Here is a 22749-nt window from a genome sequence, read left to right as displayed (position 1 = left end):
ATTATACTAAAACAATGACGAAAAGAGAGATGAGATAAAACCTAAAAGTATAGGAAACAAGATTATGCATGTAGATATAAAAACTGAAAAAATCAGTGATACGTAAATGAGTAACGAAGAAAGCAATTGAGAATTACACAAATTACCCACAGTCCTAAAGATAACTCGTGAAACAATATTCGGAGAACAGAAACACAAATGATACAGTGGAACAATAGTAAGAGACCAGAAACACAAATAACATTGTGAGACAATAATGAATAACGGAAGAAAACGAGAAACTTTACAAAGAAACGTTATTACACGTGATTGACGTCGTATCGTGTATAAAACACGTAAAATAATACAAAATGAAACTAAAAACAGGGAAAACCAACAACTGATGTGAAACGAAAGAAACTGCAGAGAAAAAGTTAAGACACAAACGTTTTAGAAAAAAAAAAACACCTAAGTTACTAAGAAAATACGTTTTTCAAGAAAACACAGATTAAACTATAAAGGTAAATATATGTGCTGAAAATACTAAAACTGACACCAAAAAGACGAATGATGTAAGAAGTGCGTAACACGATACTAACACAAAGAAAAGTGAAATTAGCAATAAGAAACAACTGTTAAAATATAAAGGTATTAGGAATACTGCGAAAAGCTTAAATTGATAATACAGGAAATTATTGTAAAACAATGAGGAACAGAGAGATGAGATATAAACTAAAATATAGAAAACAAGAGTATGGTGTAAATGTAAAAACTACAAAAATCAATGTTACATAAATCAGTAACATAGAAAGCAATCGAGAATTACACGAATTACCCGCAGTCATGAAGATTATTTGTGAAACAATACTCATAGAACAGAAACACAAATAACACGGTGAAACAATGAATGACAGTTAAAAAAAACGTAAAAATATAAAAACTTTGAAAAAAAAGTAGAAACTTTGAAAAGAAATGTTAACACTTATGAATGACGTGATATTATAAATCAAACGCGTAACACGAAACAAAAGAAAACTGAATGTAAATCACGCGGTACTCCGCGTGAGTCAATAGCAATACATAACATATAAGACTGATAGATGGTGTATCCCCACCACAATGTGGGTTCTACTTTTAGTCACCTCTAAAATCTAGAATACATTTTATAATCCCACGTTGTAATTTGTACCCTAGGATCTTTTTTAAAATGTGCAGCATATTTTTCTTAATTTTAACCCTAGGATCGTTTTAAAAATATGCAGCATATATATTTTTTTAATTTTGATGTGTTTTGTTTATGGATTAAAAATTTATGGTTATAATATACATACACATATACAAAACTTGTAGGACATTTTCATTTTAATTATCAAAACTAATCTTCAACAAATGTGACATTGTTTATATTTTAACTGTTTCATAAAAGCTGGGCCTGGCATGGCCAAGCGCGTAAGGCGTGCGAATCGTAATCCGAGGGTCGCGAGTTCGCGCCCGCGTCGCGCTAAACATGCTCGCCCTCCCAGCCGTGGGGGTGTATAATGTGACGATCAATCCCACTATTCGTTGGTAAAAGAGTAGCCCAAGAGTTGGCGGTGGGTGGTGATGACTAGCTGCCTTCCCTCTAGTCTTACACTACTAAATTAGGGACGGCTAGCACAGATAGCCCTCGAGTAGCTTTGTGCGAAATTCCAAAACAAACAAACAAACAATCATGAAAGCTTACAAATGCTTGATTTGTGTGGAACCTGATAAATACAAGACCACAAGCAACTGGATAAGCAGTGTGCAGTGTTTCTTAACCACCATTCTCAAACCACTTCAGGCCCACGGGATTTTACAAAAACAAAAAAAGATAAAATACTCTTATGTAAAATGTATTTTTTATTGTACTTGCATTTTAATGGTCTGCACCAGTATATAAGAAAGCAAGCCAGTCCCTGAAGGTGAAAAAGTTAAGAAATTACTAATTTCTCATTAAATTCGATATTCAAACACAAAAATAGACATCTTCATTTAATGCCTGTGTATTAAAATAAGTGTAGCTTAACAAAAATAGATTGTTCTGTATTCTTTACGTACTATTATCTGTCACCTATAGCATACTTTCTCTGGAATAATTTTGTGCTTACCTACAAACAAGCAAACAAAAACTGCCAGTATACCTATACTGTTAGTTTATATACGCCACACCACAGCAAGAAAGATACTTTTTAACAAATCTCTCTTGTGCATTGCCGACGAGGCCTTTCGCTCAGTATCAGATTGAGCTCATCAGATCAGTTTAATATACAGTACAGAAGGTCTCGACCTAAATACTGTATATATATATAAGTTGTTTTACTATAATTAGCCTTATGCAGACAAAGTTGATCTACATATGAATAGTTTTCGTGACAGTAAAGTATTGTTATGTGTGTGTGGCGTAAAATTTTGATTCATGTTAATTTTTCAAATAATTATATTTAAGCCTGCATTAAAGGGTTCATTCCTTTTTCTAACAAAAAAATTCCGATTTAGCTGCGTTACATATTGTTTCTGAGTTTAGAATTGTAACCTAGAACTTTGTTCATTTATATTTAATTCAATTTACATATCTATTTGATTTCAACCTGTATCTTGGACTCTAAATGTGCTTTGATTATGAATTCAGTTTATTTAACATTGAATGTTTTTATATGGATATTATGTGTTGTTTTTATGTAACTGTCATAGCATCGTGCATATTGTTTAAGGAGGTCACTGATGATGGTTAAAGAAAATTATGAGCTCGTTCGTTAATTTCTAATCCAGTTTTTTTTAAATTTAATTATATTATTCGAGTCTAGGAATGTCTTGAGACGTGTTATTAATAAATCATTATCAAATTTTAGCTTTTCATGAGGAAACTAAACATATATTTATTAATATTTATAAGATGTGGATGTATTTTAAGTATGACGAACCATCTTGACTTCGCTACCTTCCTACTAGTCAACAGTTCAAAATTGAAAACTGAATTGTTATCTCGCACCCCTGGTTGTGAACCACTGTTGTAGGATATTCAAATATAATAGTTTGCATATTACTTTTTAAAATTTGGTTTTAAACAACACTATAAAAGCTATTAGCAAATTAATCAGTTATTTTATTACCTGTAGCAGCACAATTATAATGGTTATTTTAATACTGGTAGCAATACTATTTACCACACCTATTTTGGTATCCGTAATAATACTATTATCATGCCTGTTTTAGTTTGTTTTTTTGGAAAACATTGCAATAACTGCATAATTGCAATGTTTAATCAAATTTCTTTGATTACAAATTTATAAAAATTAAATCAAAACACGAAAACAATAAAAAACTTGTTATTAATTCGATTTTCCTCAATTAATTTGGAAAACGAGTTTTATTTTGGATGTTATTGGTCAGAATTAGGGAGAGAAAGTTAATAGTCAGGACAATTTACGTATCTTCGCTGTGACAGATTATTCTGTCATACAAAAATTCGTACTAATAAAATTATGCATTGGAAAATTCTTCCTCGATTGTAATCAATCTTTCGTCAAAAGGTGGCGTAACACTTTTGTTTTCGTGCGAATTTGCCAACATGGATGTATCGAATTTATCAACAGTATTAGAAAATGCTCAAGAAAATGATCAATCGGATATTTTATACGAACTTCTTATTTTTGCAGAATGGCAACAGGATCCAGAAGTATTGGTAAGGAATTTAATTATTGGAGTTATTTTGTGAGTAAGTAATATTAATAGTACTATGTGGTAATATTTTAAAATTTGCTGCTGTTGAAATAAAAACAAAATTTAGAGGTTGAGACAAACATTACACGTGCAGCTAGGTTGATAGTTAAATATTTTGATTTTATAATATAATGACTGTTGTGTTCCTCCAAGGAACTTTGTCGTCAGGTGCTCAAAAAAGTAAGTTCTAGCATGCTAACCATTAAGCTGTTAATTTAAAAAGAGAACAACATCAAGACTAACTTTTAATTTATTACTTACACAAGTGAAATAAACGATAGATTTGTTATTGGAATGTTTTTGTTTTTTTCTAGTCGGTGAGACATTTAACATACGTATCAAAGCCACCTAAAGCAATATTAGTATTATGGACCAAGAATCATCACCATCAAGAAACACAAAACCTGTAACTTGTAAGGAGTCATTGTAACTCTTAAAAAGCTGTATTTGTTGGTGCAGTACATGTACATTATTGAAAAATTGGTATGGGGTATTAGCTGCAAAGTTACTACATTGTGCTTTTGTAATATTAGTTCACATATAGCATCAGAATACATATGTATGGATATTTCTGGTGAGGATCACAGGCTATGAGAGTTCCCAGACCACAGGAAAGTTCAAATGAGACAACAGAAAATACTTATTAAGTTACTTAGTACCTCTTTTTGTTAATCCTATGGAGAACTTAGACTCTTGTCAGCTTCTCAAAAGTCTAATTTGAATCAAACACATCCTATCATTTTCTTGAGTTGGGTTTGTGAGATTTTAGAGCTTTCCTTCGTTCACCTGGAGTTTCCTCTTTCCTTGTTGATGGATAGGTGGGAACTATTTAGTTTACCTCCTTCACCTAATATTCCTGATTCATGTTGGAAGATTTACCATTTTATTTTGTGGAGGGATTGACAGACTTTGCATCCTCATCTACCTGTTTACATGCTTTGGCTTTCCACCTCTGAGTGGAAGTATACTTTGTTTCTACAGGAAAAAAAAAAATTGGGGGGATATGTGGGTTTCCAGGATGGTTCATATGATCACTTTGGAGCATTTACATTTTCATGTACCTGTTTGATTCATACTCTTCCTCCGTGGTGTTTCTTCCCACACACACGCAAAAAAAAGGTGGCAGCCTATCAATGATCCACTCTTCAATTACTTGTGAAATTACGTGTTTTCTGACTTCTGCCTTGTTCCTTCAGTAAATATACTTTGGTAGAGGGAGTTTGTCTACCTGTTGTAACCTCTGTGTTTTACATGTGACTTCTTTTTATCACCACTTAATGTTTGGGGGTGTCTCATAGGCATTTGTATTGAAAATTGGCATCATACATTTTCTTTTCTTTCTTGACCACTAGACCTTCTTTAGTGCTAGCAGCTAAATAGGTTTAGACCTTAGTTTCAGGGCCCTTTCATTCTGGGTGACTAATGTCTGTGACATTGATATCTGCCTAGGTGGAAGAGGGGATCACTTAGAGTTAGGTTATTATTACTAATAGACACCTGGTATTCTTTCAACTGCAAATCCATGGGTACTTCAGGTTCTGGTATTGAAGTTGGTCTTGTCATTCAATTCTCCACCTCCATTGTTCTCGCAGCCTGTGGTATTTCTGTCCCAACTGAAACTAGTTGGGTGTGGATTTCTGTTTTATGGCTATTAGAGTTATTGGTAATGGGTCAGTTGATTCTGCTCTTCTGGGATGCCATTCCTGTTTATTTTTGGTGCCTGGAACAAGGGTGGATTGGTGGATGATCATCATTCTTATCTTATTCTATTCTTTGATCTTTCCAGGTCCACAATGGTATCTTTTCTCACCTTTCATTGGCATTCTTAACCAGGTCTGTGGATGTCCAGGTTTGAGGTTGCTGAGGCATTTCTCCACATTTTCAAAATGAATTAATTTTGCCTGTCACTATGTTTTATGTCTTCAGTCTAGCATCAGTGCTGTTTTTCTTCTGCTGGGCTGTACTGGTTTTCACCATGTTTTAAGTGTGACTCATCCACCTTCCACCACAGATAAGCAGGCTGTTACTGATAGGAATGGTTCTATCTCTTTGGGTTTGTGGGCTTCCCTCAAATCTCAGAATTTTTGGGATGAGAACACATGCTATCCCTTCAATAGATTTAGTGCAACTAATGGATCCAGAACTTCAATCCACCAGATCTTCAAGTATTTTTCATCAAGAGCAACATCTTAGTTTGAATGGTGATTGGTTTGGACCAACCTTACAATTAGTGTATATGTGTGTGTATAAATGCTAACTGCCCCTCATCCAGAGTTTTTCTCTTGACATATACTTCTCTTCCTGGATGAGGTATATTGGGTAATCCAGGATATATGAATGGAGGATAAATCTTCATTTTGCACTAGAAATTTAGATTTCCATGCTATCCAACAAGGTATTTTGCAGACTTATTGCATGCTCTGGTCCTTACAGGTGAGGAATTTTCTGAATTATATATCATCAAATTAAGCACATTTATGTCTTGTCACCCATTTCATTTATCCGGTGGGAGACATTTTACAGGCTGCTATTCAGATTTCTCCCAATGCTTTTCTTTCATATTCTTTACATGAACTGGCAGCTTTCCTCTGGGAGGTTTTCACTACTCCCTTGGTCATTTTAACAATATTTGTTGGATTATAAGGAGGGAATACTTTGGCATAATTGTTTTTTTCTTCATTTTCCAGGGTCCCTTATATCTTGCTTTTACTGGATCCTTTTCTGTGGCAAACATTGCCCAGACAGGTGTGCTTTTATTAATCCCATTCTTCACTTGTAACCAGTTTGGTTATTCTTAATAATGGTCATAATGGGCTCTGTAGAAATTGTGTTTCATAAGACCATCTAGGTGTTTACTAGATAGTATTTTCATTAGACTGCTATGAGTAAAGCTGTGCAGGATTATGCTTGTTACTGCCAGTCTTTGGATTGGCTAAATTGGTGTTGTCTTGCTTTTAAAAACTTTGGGAACTTGGCTTACCTATTTTTGTGGTTTTCAAAACACTGCTCATCAGGAAATCCCACCATGTATTACCTCCAAGATTCAGAGGCTTTTCCACCAGAGTGTTAGAAAGTGTTCTTCCAATCTTGGAGAAGAGGGCAAATTTTGGGGCTCTCCTACCCATTTACATAATGTTTTTTTCCAAATATCGAATTGGCACCTACCTCAACTGGGGGGGGGGTCTACTTATGATACTGGTTTAAATTTGACACCAACATGGGATATAGGGAACAAGACTTCTCAATTCCAACCCTGAGTTGTGGAACCTTGGCTGTCTGGTACATGAACTAGGTTTTAGGTAAAAAGCATACATGTTCTAGATGTAGTGCTGTTCCTTCATATGTGTCCCACTCTTATCATGGCATACCCCTGTTCAATGCAGATGCTTTCTGTATGGATAATGCTTATACCAGCCCCTCTGTCTTCTCAGTGTGGAATTTTAGCCATAGTGTCAGTGGATGATAAGTATGTTTTGTAAGATAACATTTTTCTAATTGGTGTAAATCTCAAAAAAGTGATTTTATCATCTGAGTGAGGCATTTATATACAGTACTAGGATAGAGGGCATGTTGCCAAGGGTTGAGAAATTTGCAAATTAGATATTACCAAGGGCATTTAAGTTTTAAAGACTGGAGCATGTAAGACCTGTGCTTAGATAGACAATGTTGAAGAATGGTTATAGTCAGTTATTGGGAATACATTTTAAGTTTAGGAAAATATTTAATACCTTACCATTGTAAACATTAACAATGAAATGTAATTACTTGAGCTACTCAGTTATTAATTTTAGTTATTGTTTTTATTATACTTAAAAATTTAAAATAATACAGTTACAGAATTGCAAAAAAATCCAAGTTTTTGACATGGATATTTGGTAAGATATCCAATGATGTTAAGAATTTTTAAAGTTCTCCTAATATTTCTTAATTGCAACTGTTAAATTCTCATCAGAAGACTAGATGGCATTTTGTTACTTTATAGCATTCATAGTAAAATTATAAAGTTCTTCTCATTTTCCTCAATACCTTCAAAGTTACCATATTTTTTCAGCATAAGTATGCATTTCAAATGCTGATGTATTGAGGTTATTCTACAGCTCTTAAAATAACCATTATTCATAGCAGAAGACCCATGCCTTTTTTGTGATCAACATGTGTAGACACAATATACAAGATGTTGCAGGCCTTTTACAAAAATGAGAAACATTTGTTTTTATCTCTTGGATAATGTGGGCCAAGAAAGAATACTTAGCAATTTGAAAAAAAATTATTTAACAGGTGCAAGTGTTTTTGAAAAATGGTTAGGATAAACTTTTTTTTATAAAATATCATACCAGATAATTTGAATTGTATATAAATCTCCTCTGACAAGTAATGTTAATCTACACATAATTGAAGTTAAACATATCTAGAACTACAAGATGGTGCTATCATAAATATCCAAAGTGTAACAAATGACAATGAACTGTCAAGTCACATTACAAGCTTTCATTTTGCAACTCATAACACTGTATCTTACATGATTTCTAATTTGTCATCTATAGGCTGTATTAATTTTAAATGGATTAACAGTTAAGTATTTTATTTGATTGTGAATTAATTCCCTGTGGAATAAGTAACACATAAAACAAAGGAACAACAATCCATACATTTGAATCCATACAAAATCATCCATTATGATTAATTAATATAATTTCTGTTTAAATTCTACTAATACACTTTAATCATACATATTATACTTCAGTCTCATGATGAATAGCAAAGTGGTACTTACTGATGGGGATGAATTAGACCCTTTGGGTCCTTTAAATTTCCTAAATGACTTATTAAACAAGTTACTTTTGAGTCTCTGACTTTGTTGGTTACAAAGTCCCTAATAAGATTAACATTGCAGTTGTTATTACTATTTGTTGTAAGTAGAAAAAGTGGTTTCACTTAAACTATGGGGATTTCCTTACATAAAGTATTACAACATAAAAACATAGAAATTATACAATGTGATACATTGAATTCCACTAAAGGTGAATTGTATAAAAGAGGCAAGTTGAGGTTTAATAACAAAATTTATTTCATAAAAGTATAATCTTTAACTTCACTGTAGTGAATAATGTTTTTGAAGTTATTATTAGAAATAAATTAATAAATGTTAAAATTGGTGTTGTTTGTTATGGTACTGAGAAGGTAATGTACAGAGTAGTACCAGATAACATGCTTGTATTGGAGATGTACATTGATAATAATTATACATGTAATTCCTGTTGTTTTAAGTAACTTTATATCATTTATTTATAGGGTAAAGCTGGACACGATAAGAATGAAGACAAGCAGATTAGAGGTAAAACTCGTTTATATAATCAGCACTAAATTGCAGATCCATGCTGTATATAAATATATTAAAAAGCAACATTTTAAAACCCATCTGTTGAGATCGAAAATTGTCATAAGAATGTGTAAAAAGGATAGTAGTTTTATTTATTTTGTGAGCCAGATTGTTTTTTGCACTGAAGCTGTTGAATGGGTCAAGAATGACTCTCAGTTTTTACAAATAATTCATGAACCAAGAAAAGGTTGAAAATCATAAACTTGAAGTCCATGTGTTAGTCAAGGGGAATATTCCAGTTTAATATCATTTTCATTTGTTATAAAAAGAAAAAATATGTTGAATGGTTTCTTTTGTTTGTCTATACATACATTCACTTATATATTTTTACAAGTTTTTTCTAGAAATTTTGTTGATTTTTTTTACTTCCAAATTTATTAGACATTTACCTAATGTTAAGCTAGATTTTCTGTTGTCATAAATCTGTACACTTTAGTAATATATTTTTACATTAAATATATTTCTCAAATTGTGTTTTCTACAAAAAAATTTAATTTTATAACTTTCTTTTTAAAAAAGGTGAGCAGTTCCTGATAACTTATGTTTACAAAATGAAATGATGATGAAGTGACCAGATGTGATCACAGAATCTGTATGTTCTTATGCTGTGCATCACTTTTATGTTGTAACTGTAAATGACAGCAGTTTTATGTTACAAGTTTCTGTTGTTTTTTTTTATTGTGGTATTTTAGTAACTATATTTATATTTATTCATGTAAGATTCTTCTTCATAATGCACTTTTTTTCTGAATTTCATATTAAATTTGAATGATTTTCACTAAAATATAGTTCATTACATTAATTTTGAAAGATTACTAGTTTCATAAATGAAATAATATTTGTTTTTTTGTGGATAGTAAGTGTAATTAAAAATTGTCTTGTTTGCATTATACTATTTTTCAGCAGGTTTATGGAGCTGGATGAGTTCATGGACAAAATCTCCAATCATGCCTGCTCTTCTAGAGAATTTGAATAGCCACAAAATGGCATGGCAGTTTGCTATGGGAGGGTAAAATTCTATTTAATATGTATTGAAGTGTTCAGTTTTTAAAAAGAAAAATATTTTTTTTCTAAAGCTTAAAAACAAATAATAAGATGAAAGTAAATACATAATTTGCTAGTCATATTTTTTAATGCAGTTAATTGGCAAATGGGAATTTAAGAGGCTTAAAATGACTAGGTTAAAGGTTTTTTTTAAATAAAAAGAGACAAAACAAAATATTTTGAGATTTAACCCTCTACATTTAGGATCGAAGTGCACATATGATCCTTGGGCCTGGCATGGCCAAGCGTGTTAAGGCGTACGACTCGTAATCTGAGGGTTGCAGGTTCGCATCCCCATCACGCCAAATATGCTTGCCCTTTCAGCTGTGGGGGTGTTATAATGTGACGGTCAATCCCACTGTTCATTGGTTAAAGAGTAGCCCAAGAGTTGGCAGTGGTGGTGATGACTAGCTGCCTTCCCTGTAGTCTTGCATTGCTAAATTAGGGATGGCTAGCACAGATAGCCCTCAAGTAGCTTTGTGTGAAATTCAAAAAACAATCATGATCCTTTTTACAGTTATATATTATTAATGTATGTCAATAAATTTTTTCATCAAAATGTAGTTTAGAATTCAAATTTTTATATTTGTATTTTAATTTCTTTGTAGGAAAATAAAAAATTTAAACAACTTTTCCTCTCTAGTCTTATTACTGTTTTTTCATTTTGGCACCTAAATGTAGTTAGCCATAGATTCCTTCCATGTTATCAATGTTGTTCAACTCTGAGCAGATAACAGATTTTTTAAAACCTATTTATAAATTATTACAATTCCAGTTATAGTAATTTAGGGAACTAGGCACATCCAGAAATAGATATGAATGAATATGTACCCCAGTCATGATAAACAAAATGTATCATTGTTCTGAGATTCTTTGGTGACAAAGGCCATAAGCAAAATCCATTTATATGTGATAGGCAACAGTCCATACCATAAGAAGGATCTGCATCTGGAAAAGTGACACAGGTTGCTTCTACAACATGTCAGTTTAAACATTACATATCTTAAAAGGTAGAGAATAAAAGGAGTATCAATGCTGCTCTACATGAAAATAATGGTCAAGTTTTTGGATTAAGCACCTGTAGATTTCTGTAACATCATGCTGTTGAAACAGATACTGAAGGACTGTATTACTTGTACATTAGATGGATTATGGAAAGCTCTGAGGGAGAACAATATCCTTTGTCCTGAAACCTAATGATAGCTAATTCTGGGATAAAAACTACACTGTGGGGTTATTGGCAAGATATATGACCATTTGGTAAAGTTTGGCCACATGTGGTGACAGACTAGTGATGTGGTGAGGCTCCAAAATTGTTTTCATATAACATTTTCAGCCTCTGTATTAGTAACCTCAAATTTTGAAAGTCATCTTAACATACTTTATATTTGTTTAAAGAACCCTATAATAATATTTATTTTTGTTTGTTTGGATAATAACTTAATCAATACCTTTTTTTTTTTCAGGGAAGGTCGAATGTTAGCTATTTTACAAGACCAATCAATTGAAATCAGGTAGAGACAACTTCAGTTTCTATTCATTTACTGTTTAACATTATTCAAATGAAATATTTTTCTTTACATAATTTGATCTTCAAGGAAACTTAATGAACATGTATTTTGTAGATAAAATGTATTTTCATTCTCACTTAATTTGGCTAAGTAAAACCCCATTGTTTATTTTAGTGAAAGAACTTTTGTAAATTGTATAAAAATGTAATATAATGTATTATTTCTTATCAATGCTGTTACAATGGACAACTGAATATTGTATCATAGTAGCTAAAGAAATATACTTATTGGCAGTACCTTTTACTTTGGATATTAAACCGTAATGCATTATTTTATTTTATGCAAATATTTATGCAACATTATCTAAAAGCAGCATTAGTTTTGTATGAAAACTGTGATTAATGTTCTAAAATGATTTATTCAATAACTTGCATTAAACTATATTCAGAAAATGTACTTATTTTTTATACAAAATAAAGGATTGAATGTAGAAAAAATCTGATGGGTGAAGTTCTGCTGTTGTTTTTTTTATGAGTGATACACACACACAAAACTATACTTTAGGTTCCAAATTTGGCCTTATATAAGCCTTGCATACAGAAATTTGTCCTATGGATTTCCTTTCCAGCCTTATATATGGCTTTTTGAAAATACACAAAAATGGTTAATCTTTCAGATGTGTTCTGTCTCCTCTCAGTTCCCAAGTCTAAGAACTTGCAAAACATCTCATTAACTGAGAACAATCTTGTTGATATATTGTATCTAACTTTAGAAACTTGATTAGATAAAAAAAAAAAGGTGGGCTTATTATAAATGTATTTGAGACGTTTCCATTATACAAATTATGTCAAAATCAGTTTTTAGCACAATTTTGAATGTCAGATGGACCATATTTTACTCACCCTTAGCATAATGTATTTTCAGATTTTAGATAAATTAAAAAGTAACATTTTTTTTTCTAGAATAGGGCCTTTTTTATTGTTAAAGAACTTTTCTGAATATGTTGAGGGTGGAAACATTAAACCAGATTTTACTGAAAACTACTTATCTAATAACTATTAATTTTTATCATTCAACAAGTACCGAATTTGAAACTAATAAAGTGTGTGTTTTCTACATAACTTATTGTTACTTGAAATTTAAAACACTGAAAATGTTTTCAGGTCTTCAAGAGATGAATATGGAACTGTTATCCGTCGTTGTATAGGTAAGGGATTCTATAATGAAAGTTACTTTTGACATTCAAATATTCTAAGTTGATTATGAATAAAACCATTTTCTTGTAACTACTTTTAGAATGGAAGAGTTATCCTAACTAGGCCTAGCAATGTAATTTATTACATCTAGTGTATGAGTTAGGGAAAATTTTTGGTGAATTGGTTTCCAAACAAAGCTTTCTGGTGCTCTATTTTCTTAAATAGTGATATCTGGAATTTAAAGTGTCTACCATCATGCCTCAATTCACACTACTTTTCAGGCTGTGAGAGAGCAAAACCCATACACTAATCCAAAATCCCCCAACAAAACAAGGCAGTGGGTGCACATGTTGTGCAATACAAGATCAAGATTCTTAGCTGTATAAAGCAATTTTTGGGAGTTTTGTCAATAGATATCTTAAGAAGTCTTAATGAAACTTAGTTGCCAATGTAAAGTGGTTAAGTTTAGTACTCATCTGAACATAAACACTTTTAACATTTTGTGCAAAATAAGCAATGCGGCCAACCCTGGATTTTCAATTTTTTGACTTGAACTTTCCACAATGATCACCTGCAATTTGCAGGAGCCCAAATGGGTGAAGATAAGTGTACAACAATACCTATGAATTTTCTTAATGTATTCTCACAAAAACTGGAAAAATTTTGTTAACTCTTTCACTACCACAGGGACCAACTCTTTGGTGTTATACTATAACATTTAATACAATATGTGTATCTTCACAAAGTTTTGCAGAATATTAGTAAACATGACTAGTCTTTTGTACACAAAAAAAACAACATTTTTTTAATGAAGTATTTGTAGTAAATTTGTAGTGTGAATATAAATAGTATTGTTATATACTAGTTTGAGCACTAAATCATTTTCACATTAAAATAATTACTTTTTGACTAAAAAATCTAAAGTTTATTTGCTAATTTCTAAAACCTTCTAAATAAATTTCAAAAGTTCTTTTTTCAATAAAACTTGATATTTTACATGTTAGTTTCTTTATTCTACCACCAGAAAAAAAAGCAACCCAAACTACCTTTTTTAACTGGAATAACTTCATATTGTCATATGAAACTATGTTTATGTATCCATAATAGCTTTACACTCCCAACGGTATGAGTGCAGATAGCCCTCACATAGCTGTGCATGAAATTCAAAACAAACCAAACCCATCAGTATGTATCTATCTATACTTAAATTTTATTTTATTGCCCTTTGAAACCTGACTCACTGCTTTTTCCATTATTATAAGTTGTAAATCAATTTAGCAAATGTGCAACTCACATTATACTGTTGAATTACGTTACTCATGAGCATATCTTATGAAAATTGTTTTATTATTATTAAATCACCTAATATAACGTTACATAACATAGAAAGTTTATTTTTACATTTAAATTACTGTCATAATGATAATTAAATGAATGCACATGAAAAACAAGAAAGAAGTACTTACTTGGATCTTTTTTCCTTTTTTGCCATTTACTGTAGATGAAACTTTTTATTAACCCTGCATGGTCAGGTAGTTAAGGTGCTCAACTTGTGATCTGAGGGTTGCAGGTTTGAATCCCCATCACACCAAACATGCTTATCCTTTTAGCTGTGAGGGTGCTACAATGTGATGGTCAATCTCACAATTCACTGGTAAAAGAGTAGCCCAAGAGTTGGTGGTGGGTGGTAATACTCTTTTCTTACACTGCTAAATTAGAGATGGCTAGCATAGATGGCCCTCATGTAGCTTTGTGCAAACTTTTATACTTATGATAATACTGCACTGAATAATTTTTTTTATTTAGTTAAATAATGCACCAAAGCACACAGGAAAATAACATGCAAAAAGTAAACAATGCATTATAACTCTCAAGTTTTCCTGGCTTTCTAACTGTGTAACAATAGCTGTTTAAAATTAATCTAAATTCATTAATGAGTTTTTCATGGGAATTATGCTTGAAGTGAGAGTAAAACTGATAATTCTCTTTGTAGAAAACAACATAATATAACATGTTACTTGGCAGATGAAAACCTTGGCTTCCTGTTAGCTGTAAATATAGTTTTGAACAACAGAGAGTACTGTGACAGGTGGTCATTGCAAGAGAGGTCTGACTATTTCATGGGTCTATAACCAAATAAGATTGAAAGTTATAAAAATTATTTGTTGCCTTAGCATTGATGGAATTATAATGAATAATTTGTGGTAAATTTTGCAATTCTTGTAGGGAGTGCTAAATAAATTAAAGAGAAGATGCCAGGAGAGCAAATGTCACAATTCTTACAGTAGAAAAAAGTTTAGATTTTTTAAAAAAATATTACTTTTTAAAAGTAAGAACATGAAACTTGTATACTCTTAAAATATGGATCATTAGCTATGTTTTTGTTATATTTGTTAATATATCATGACAAAAATATAGTTTAATTAAGTTTTGAATGTAACTCACTAAAAACACTTAATATGCACAGGAAAATATTGTCTGTGAAAAAGAGATAAAGATTATATAAGGATTTTTACACAAAGAATGACATTATTGTAATTTAAGTCTTTGGTAAAAATATATTAATCTGTCGTAGTTATTTGCACTCAAACTCTGAATAATTTGAGAGCCAGGTGAGTTTTATTTTAAGAATAAAAACACTTTTTTTCATCTTCCAATTTTTGAATTTTATTTGCTTAACAGCTGATACCTTCTAAATGAAAAGTTTTGAAGGTAAGTGTGTGCATCTTATTTGTCATTTTCTCTATCATGTCATCTGGAAAGACCTGTGATCAATCAGACCTTGATGCTCTCATTGAACAGTTGCTGTCTCCCTTTTTAATCCTGGGGGACTTTAATGGCCATAATCCCTTCTGGGGAAGTGCTGATATTGATAGGGAGGGGTCACTTCCTAGATCGTATACTTTCCAATCACAACCTTTCTCTTTTCAATACTGGTTATTCTACTTATTTTCACACACCTAGTAAGTCCTTTACTGCTGTTGATATCTCAGTTTGCTCTCCTTCACTATTCTTCCACTTTTCATGGAGGGTTGAAAATAACTCATGAGGTATTGGTCATTTTCCTATATTTTTGAGAGAGACTGGTCTTGATCGATGCCACCTGACCTGTGTGCCCTGCTGGAAGCTGGATCAAGCAAACTGTCCCTCTTTCACAGCTCTCGCAGAACTTGATCCTTCCATCATCTATAAGCCATCAATAGATGATTGTGTGGCAGCAGTAACTGAGTGTATTATACAAGCAGCTGCTCAATGTATTCCTGAAACCTTGGCATGTTTTCTACAATATCCTTGTCTGTGGTGGAATCCTGCCTGCCACATGGTATTGAAGGTTCAGAAACAGACTTGGGATACTTTTCATAGGTGTCCCACACTTTTGAATGTCATTGCTTTACAGCGGGCCTGAGCACTTGCTTGCTTAGTGGGTAAGACATCAAACCAGAATAAATCTTGGATTAGGTTCACAACCAGCATATTTTCTATTACCAGTTCCAAAGTCATATGGGACAAGATTCAAAAGTCAGTGGGCAATATAATTCTGTCCCCCTCTTGATCTTGCTCTCTGATGGTTAGGAAGTAGCTAATACCCAGAGCATTGCTGATATTCTAGGTGAAAGCTTTTGCCAGGGATCTAGCATTTCTGCTTCTTCTTCTACCTTCTTAGCCATCAAGGCTCGGGCATATCAATCACTTCTTTCATTTTGAGCTGGTTGTCTCTATGACTACAATCGTCCCTTTACACTGGTGGAACTCAAACTGGCCCTTCATTGGTCTGGCAGTACATTGATTGGACCTGATGATATATACTAAAACCTGCTGTGCCATCTATCTCCTGCTTCTTTAGCTATTCTTCTTATTGTTTTTAACCAAATCTGGCAGGAGAATGTTTGTTTTCCTGATGCATGGTGCCAGGCTATTGTCCTACCTTTCTCTAAGCCTGGGAAGTATCCCAAGATTCCTTCAAACTACCATCCAATTGCTTTGATGAGCTACCTCTGTAAAACCTTACACAGGATAGTTAAAGTTTGTCTTGTTTGGTTCTTCATAATAAACAACCTCCTCTGGTCCACCACGGACCACCTAATTTGACTTGAAATGTCAATCAGAGAAGCCTTTCTCAAAGTACATCTTGTATCAATATTCTTTGACATTGAGAAGGCTCATGATACTACATGGAAGTATGGCATTTTATGAGACCTCCATTCATATGGGTTATGTGTCATTTGTCCATTTTTATTAAAAATATTTTAATGGATAGGTGATTCTATGTTTGTGTGGGTTTGACACTTTCCCGTTCTTTTCTACAGGAAATTGGAGTCCCTCAGGGCTGTGTTTTGAGTGTCACAGTTTTCAGTATAAAGATTAATGCCATCACTGAACAACTCCCTCTTACTGTTGCAAATGAGCTCTGTGTCGACGACTTTCACATCTAATGTCAGTCATCAAACATGAGGTATATTGAGCGGCAGCTACAGACTGCCCTCAATCATTTACTGAAGTGGACCACAGCAAACAGCTTTAACTTCTCTCTCTCTCTAAAACCGTCTGCATACACTTTTGCTGCTAACAGGGTATTCACCTTGATCCTGAACTCCGTATTGGTGAAGTTGTGCTGCCTCTGGTTCCCGAGACAAAGTTCTTGGGACTTATCTTTGACCTTATGCTGACCTTTATACCACACATCAAGCAGCTATGAGTCAAATGTACAAGAGAATAAGAGCTAAAGATACATTGTGCTATACCAATGCTATATAAAACTCTGCAAATGTATTTTGCAACTGTCTTTACTGTATGTTTCAAAACTTTGATCCTTACCACAGCATCCCAAGTGGGATTGTGTTTTCTTTCTTCGGTGGGCTGTGGTTTTTCAGGACAGACAATCTGCCATTGCTTGTTTTGGCATTTGTTCCCAGGAGTAGTTAGATGAATTGGGTCTGTTCTTGGATAACATTGCTGTATCCACTGGTCAGCCCATCCCACCATGGTTTATTACAATCACAAAATATGATCTTTCTTTAAGTCATCTGAGAAAAGCAGATACTCCTGATTGGAAATACTGTCTGTTATTTGTTAACATCTTTCAAACCATCCTTCCATTCCCATTTATTCAGATGGTTTGAAATCAGATGACTCTGTGAGCTCTGCCATGGTTTGTTGTGTGCAGAATCCCCTCTACAATTTTTGTATTCACTGCTGAACTGTATGCCATTTCTCTTGCCCTGGATCACATAGAAGCTAAGCAGTACTCAAATTGCACTATTAAAACTGACTTGCTTAGTTCTCTACTGGTCCTGGATTCACTTCACATTTGTCCTCACCCTGTTCTTGCTGGCTCATTTCTCTTTAACATCTACTTCTATCCAGTTTTTCTGGATACCAGGCCACGTTGGTATTCGCAGGAAACAATTTGCTGACACCTCAGCTAAACCTGTCTGCACTGGCACTATCACTGGTATACCTGTTCCACACATGGACTATGGTCCTGTATTGAAGGCTCAGTTCCATGTCAGTTGGCAGTCGACTTGAAGTGAGCAACATGAAAACAAGTTTTTCCAAATGGAACCCTTTGTTGGCCATCTAGCTTCCCTAAGGATCGGAAATTGGAAGATGTCCTAACTAGACTATGTATTGGTCACAGTTTTTTTAACTCATTGTTTTCTTTATCTGGGGCTGATACACTAATGTGTTGTTTGTGTGACACTCAAGTCACAATAAGCCACATTTTACTGTCTTGCTGTCATTACATCTCTCAATGACAGCACTATTTTAAACATGTTTTGTCCCAAGGTTCATCAGCAACATTAGACAATGTCATTGGAAATGATGACTCTGTCCACCATAGAAATGTTTTTAGTTTTTTGAAGGCAATTAATCTTTTTCATGACATTTAAGTTTTTAATTTGTAAATTAGGCCTTTTTTTAATGTGATTCCCTTTTAAAAATTAAAGTACATCTTGTTTGATTTGAAATTAGAAAATGGCCGTCACGTCAAATAACTTAACTAGGACTGAAAAGGCCAACTTCAGGTGACTAATGCTGATTTTTTGAACTTACTCGTTAGTTATCCTGGGGAGTTATGATAATTACAATTACGCTACAGAAAGTCATTTACCACTTGTATTACTGTAGGATTTCTCTTACTGCTGTAGACGAGATATAAAAATTGGATTTTATGCTATTTATGTTTTAAATTCAAAAATTAAACTTTGTTTCATTTTACCTTAATTTCTTTTTATGAATAATAATAATTTTACTTTAATTTTAACTTTTTACCAGATGCTTGACTCAGATAGCCTAATTGCTTTATGCCATAAAACACCAAACCAACCAACCTATCATGTCATTCAATCATAGAAATTATCATCAGCAGATAGTGCAATGAAATGTTTAAAATAAAAAAAATGTACATGCCTTTAATTTTTTTTAGAATATTTTAAACTCTCTTCTTTTAGTGATATTTTTGTTTTCACTTATGTTTAATTTTTACTATTTTATTTCCTTTCCTTTACCATTTATAACACATCATTGATGCCTTTGCAGTATATTACAATATTTTTGGCACAGATACAAAGCTTTCAGCAAAATTATCTTATACTCACAAAAGATCACAATGTTAAGAACTGAGGCAATTTAAGATACATTAAGAAAATGTTTAAACCTTTCATTTGTGGATTTTAAAGCATAAATAATACGTAATTAACTTTGACATCAAAGTAACAACTAAATGCAGTTTAATTGTTCATAACTATATATATATATATAAAATTATATTTAGCTGAGAAATAATTGTGTTATCAAGGATGAAGCAACCAACAATACTACCAGCAGATACTTCTTCCTGATTATAACTAACAACAGAATTTCAATTTCAAAATAACTTTTGTTGGATTATGCTGTAAAACGAGCTCTTTCTAATGATTAGAACCTTGCAGCAAATAAGTCATTTCACTTGTAAATTTAAAGGCCATGTATAGAATGTAGGTATGGCATCTGTCAGGGGTTGGAAAAGTTAACTCTAGTTTCACAGAACTCAACTAAATAACGTTGGGACATAGATCTCAATAGGGCGAGTAAATATACTTGTTGTCAAGGAGAGAGGTTTTCTGATTCAAGATAGAGAGTCACTTGACAACAAATTTGAAATTTAAGTGTTCCTTTGTAAATATTTCTTTTGAAACAAAGGAATTAAAATTTATTATTAGAGGTAAAAGTGCATGTGTAGTTTTACATATTTGATTAGGTAAAATATCTGTACAAACAATTATTTGAAAAAGGCTATATACATATAGAATCAGTCTGTATTATCTTGCAGTAGGTTATAAAATTGTCAATGCAGCCATTCTTACTGATGATCTGTTTTCAGTTTAGAAGTTTTTTTTTTCTGTTATTAAAGGATTAGTGGTGAAACATTAGGTACAACTGGCTGTCTTGAACCACAGAACTATTAGTTTTTTTGGCTTTAAACAACATGTGGTATTGGGTTTGCGGTTATATTTGCAGGGTTAAATCATTTTGCAATGGATGAATATTTACCTAAGCATATTGAAACAATCATTCATTTACTGTGATTTACTGTTGTCTATCATATGGAGAAAAAATTTCTATTCCTTTCTATATATTCCTCATACACACATGAATTATGCATATAATTAACTTGTGAAGTTATTCTGAGAATGCTTTTCATGCTGTTTTTCTAGGGCATTTTAAGTAATATTTTGTTTTAATATTATTTACCTGTTTATCAATGTTAACGTAATTGAAAATGTATTTATTTTTCTACTGTGTTTATTGATAAATCATTCTCGCATTGCCAGGTTTGTTTTAGATGTACAATAATAAATAAAAAAAGTGCATGTTTAACTATTTCTATTTTTTTGGAGATTGAAACTGTTAAAACTTTGGAAACTTTGAAGTGTTTGTTTTAATGTGTACTACTGCAAATGACAAAAGTGTAGATCAACGTATAAAGTGGAATAAATAAATTTTTGCAAATTATCAAAAGATGTGACAGTGTGCATTAATCTGTGAAAGTTTTAATTTAAGATGTATTGATAAAAACTTAATATTAAACAAAACTTTATAAATACATAATTGTGAAAACCAGTATTTAGAAAGATGATACAATTTTAGGTCTTATAATTTATACCACTTGTTAAAAACATAATCACACAGAATACTGATGTTTACTCTCGCAAGATCTAAATAGATTCCTTGTTTTAATGTATAACTTCTCTCTTTTATCCCTTTATTATGGATTTGCTCTGTCATAGTAATCTCTTACTCTATTCTATTTGCAGTGTAATTGATATCAACATAACTATCTTTGGTTTATCATAAAAATTGGATAACTTTCCAAAACATGCTTACCATATGCTGACAATATAGCCATTCTTGAACAGCAACCTTGCCTATTTAAGCATTGGCCTCACATGCTCCAGTCTTTTACACTACTTAAATACCCTTGGCAATGTCTAATTTGCAAATTGCTTCACCCTTACCAATGCGTCCTCTATTCTGATACTATATATAAGTACCTTCACGTAGATAATATAATCACTTTTTATCAGCATAGCATTAGTCAGTTGTTTTTCTGATTGCCTCATTATTTATTGTGATTTTTGAGTTATCACCTTGTGGATTTCAGTACAATTATAATTTTGAAAACAAAATTCTTTAAAAAAACTAAATTGGATGTGACATTTGTAGGTATGAATTTCTGTATTACTGTTGTCAGTAAGGTGGCTAATCTGACCTCTAGTACTCCTTTTTTGTCATCCAGCATCTCTGTATGGTATGAGGATACTTTCAGTTTGTGCTGTTTTTATGTTTCTATCTGTTGATAGATGGAAACATTCATGTGACCTGGGGTGTTTGCTCTCGGGCAAGGAATTGGAGATTGTTTTATTATATAACAGGATAAATAGACCTTTTATCCTCCTTGCTGGTTTGCATGCCTTGATTTTTTCACCTCCAGGTGGAATTATATTTTTTAGCATCTAACATATTGATGTCATTAGTTGGAGTTGTTAGCATACTTCTAGGATTTCCTCTCTCCCTCTTTGTCTTCCTTTAGGTCCTGCTGTAGCCTGATGGGCCCTTTCTTTCTAAGTCTCTGGCAACTAGTAAAGGAGATACATACATCTCTACAATTCTTGTGCCATCTGTTTCTCACCTCTGCAATTGATTGTAATCTGTTAACTTGGTTTTGCTCCCCAGGCCTGGAAGTATTGTTACCCACTTAACTTTCTTTTGTGGTAATAATTTTAACTGTATTTTCATTAGGGTCCTTCAATTTCTTTTGAATTTCCCCATTTACTTAGAGGTGAATTTTCACTTATCCATTTTGAATATTTTGGTTTTTACAAGTGAAATATTTTCTGAGTTGCATCTCAAAAAATTCAGCACATATTTTTTTTTTGTTGGACTTTTAATTCACGTGGAGGGGGTACTTGTTATGGGCCTATATCTAGACTTCTCCCACTGCTGATAATTGGATTGAATAATTCAGGATTGGTTTGCTGTTAATAATTTTTGGAACTTGGTTCACTTACTGCACTGTTTCCAGACTTCTGTTTCTTGGTATCTCTCAATTCATATTCCCTCTCCAGATTCTGCTAGTGGAAGTGGGAAGTCTTTACATTGACTAGGGTAGAGGAATTTGCAAATTATATATTGCCAAGGACATTTAACATTTAAGTGGGGTATTATAGATTGGAGCATGGAAGGCCAATGTTTAGATAGACAAAGCTGTTGCTGAAGAATAGCTATATTGTCAGCAGAGGGAAGTTTTACTTGAAATACATTTTCAGTTTAGGAAAGTGTTGTTCTCCTGTTTCAATTAGATTATTTGTTTGTCAGTAGTCTCTTATTTCATCTCATTCTGTTTCCTGTTTTCGGT

At 32.6% G+C, this 22749-nt stretch overlaps 1 protein-coding gene across 10 annotated transcripts in view; it reads left to right on the top strand.

Annotated features, from left to right (window-relative positions):
- The first annotated feature begins 3510 nt into the window (after nucleotides 1-3510).
- The window catches only part of LOC143249085 (NBAS subunit of NRZ tethering complex-like), a 230774-nt gene continuing 211535 nt past the window's right edge, over nucleotides 3511-22749 (top strand). For 4 of the 10 annotated variants that reach the window (XM_076498318.1, XM_076498320.1, XM_076498319.1 and 1 more), the window contains exons 1-5: nucleotides 3525-3682; nucleotides 9013-9055; nucleotides 10004-10109; nucleotides 11611-11658; nucleotides 12819-12862. In XM_076498318.1, coding sequence (XP_076354433.1) covers nucleotides 3569-3682; nucleotides 9013-9055; nucleotides 10004-10109; nucleotides 11611-11658; nucleotides 12819-12862 — 355 coding nt within the window. In that variant the 5' untranslated portion in view covers nucleotides 3525-3568. Of the gene's footprint in view, nucleotides 3683-9012; nucleotides 9056-10003; nucleotides 10110-11610; nucleotides 11659-12818; nucleotides 12863-22749 lie in introns of those variants that run through there. The other 6 variants (XM_076498322.1, XM_076498323.1, XR_013027512.1 and 3 more) reach the window with 5 other exon arrangements.

Source organism: Tachypleus tridentatus, chromosome 4, assembly GCF_004210375.1.
Source record: "Tachypleus tridentatus isolate NWPU-2018 chromosome 4, ASM421037v1, whole genome shotgun sequence".
In the NCBI taxonomy this organism is placed as follows: domain Eukaryota; kingdom Metazoa; phylum Arthropoda; class Merostomata; order Xiphosura; family Limulidae; genus Tachypleus; species Tachypleus tridentatus.
This window is presented reverse-complemented; position numbering and strand designations above follow the sequence as displayed.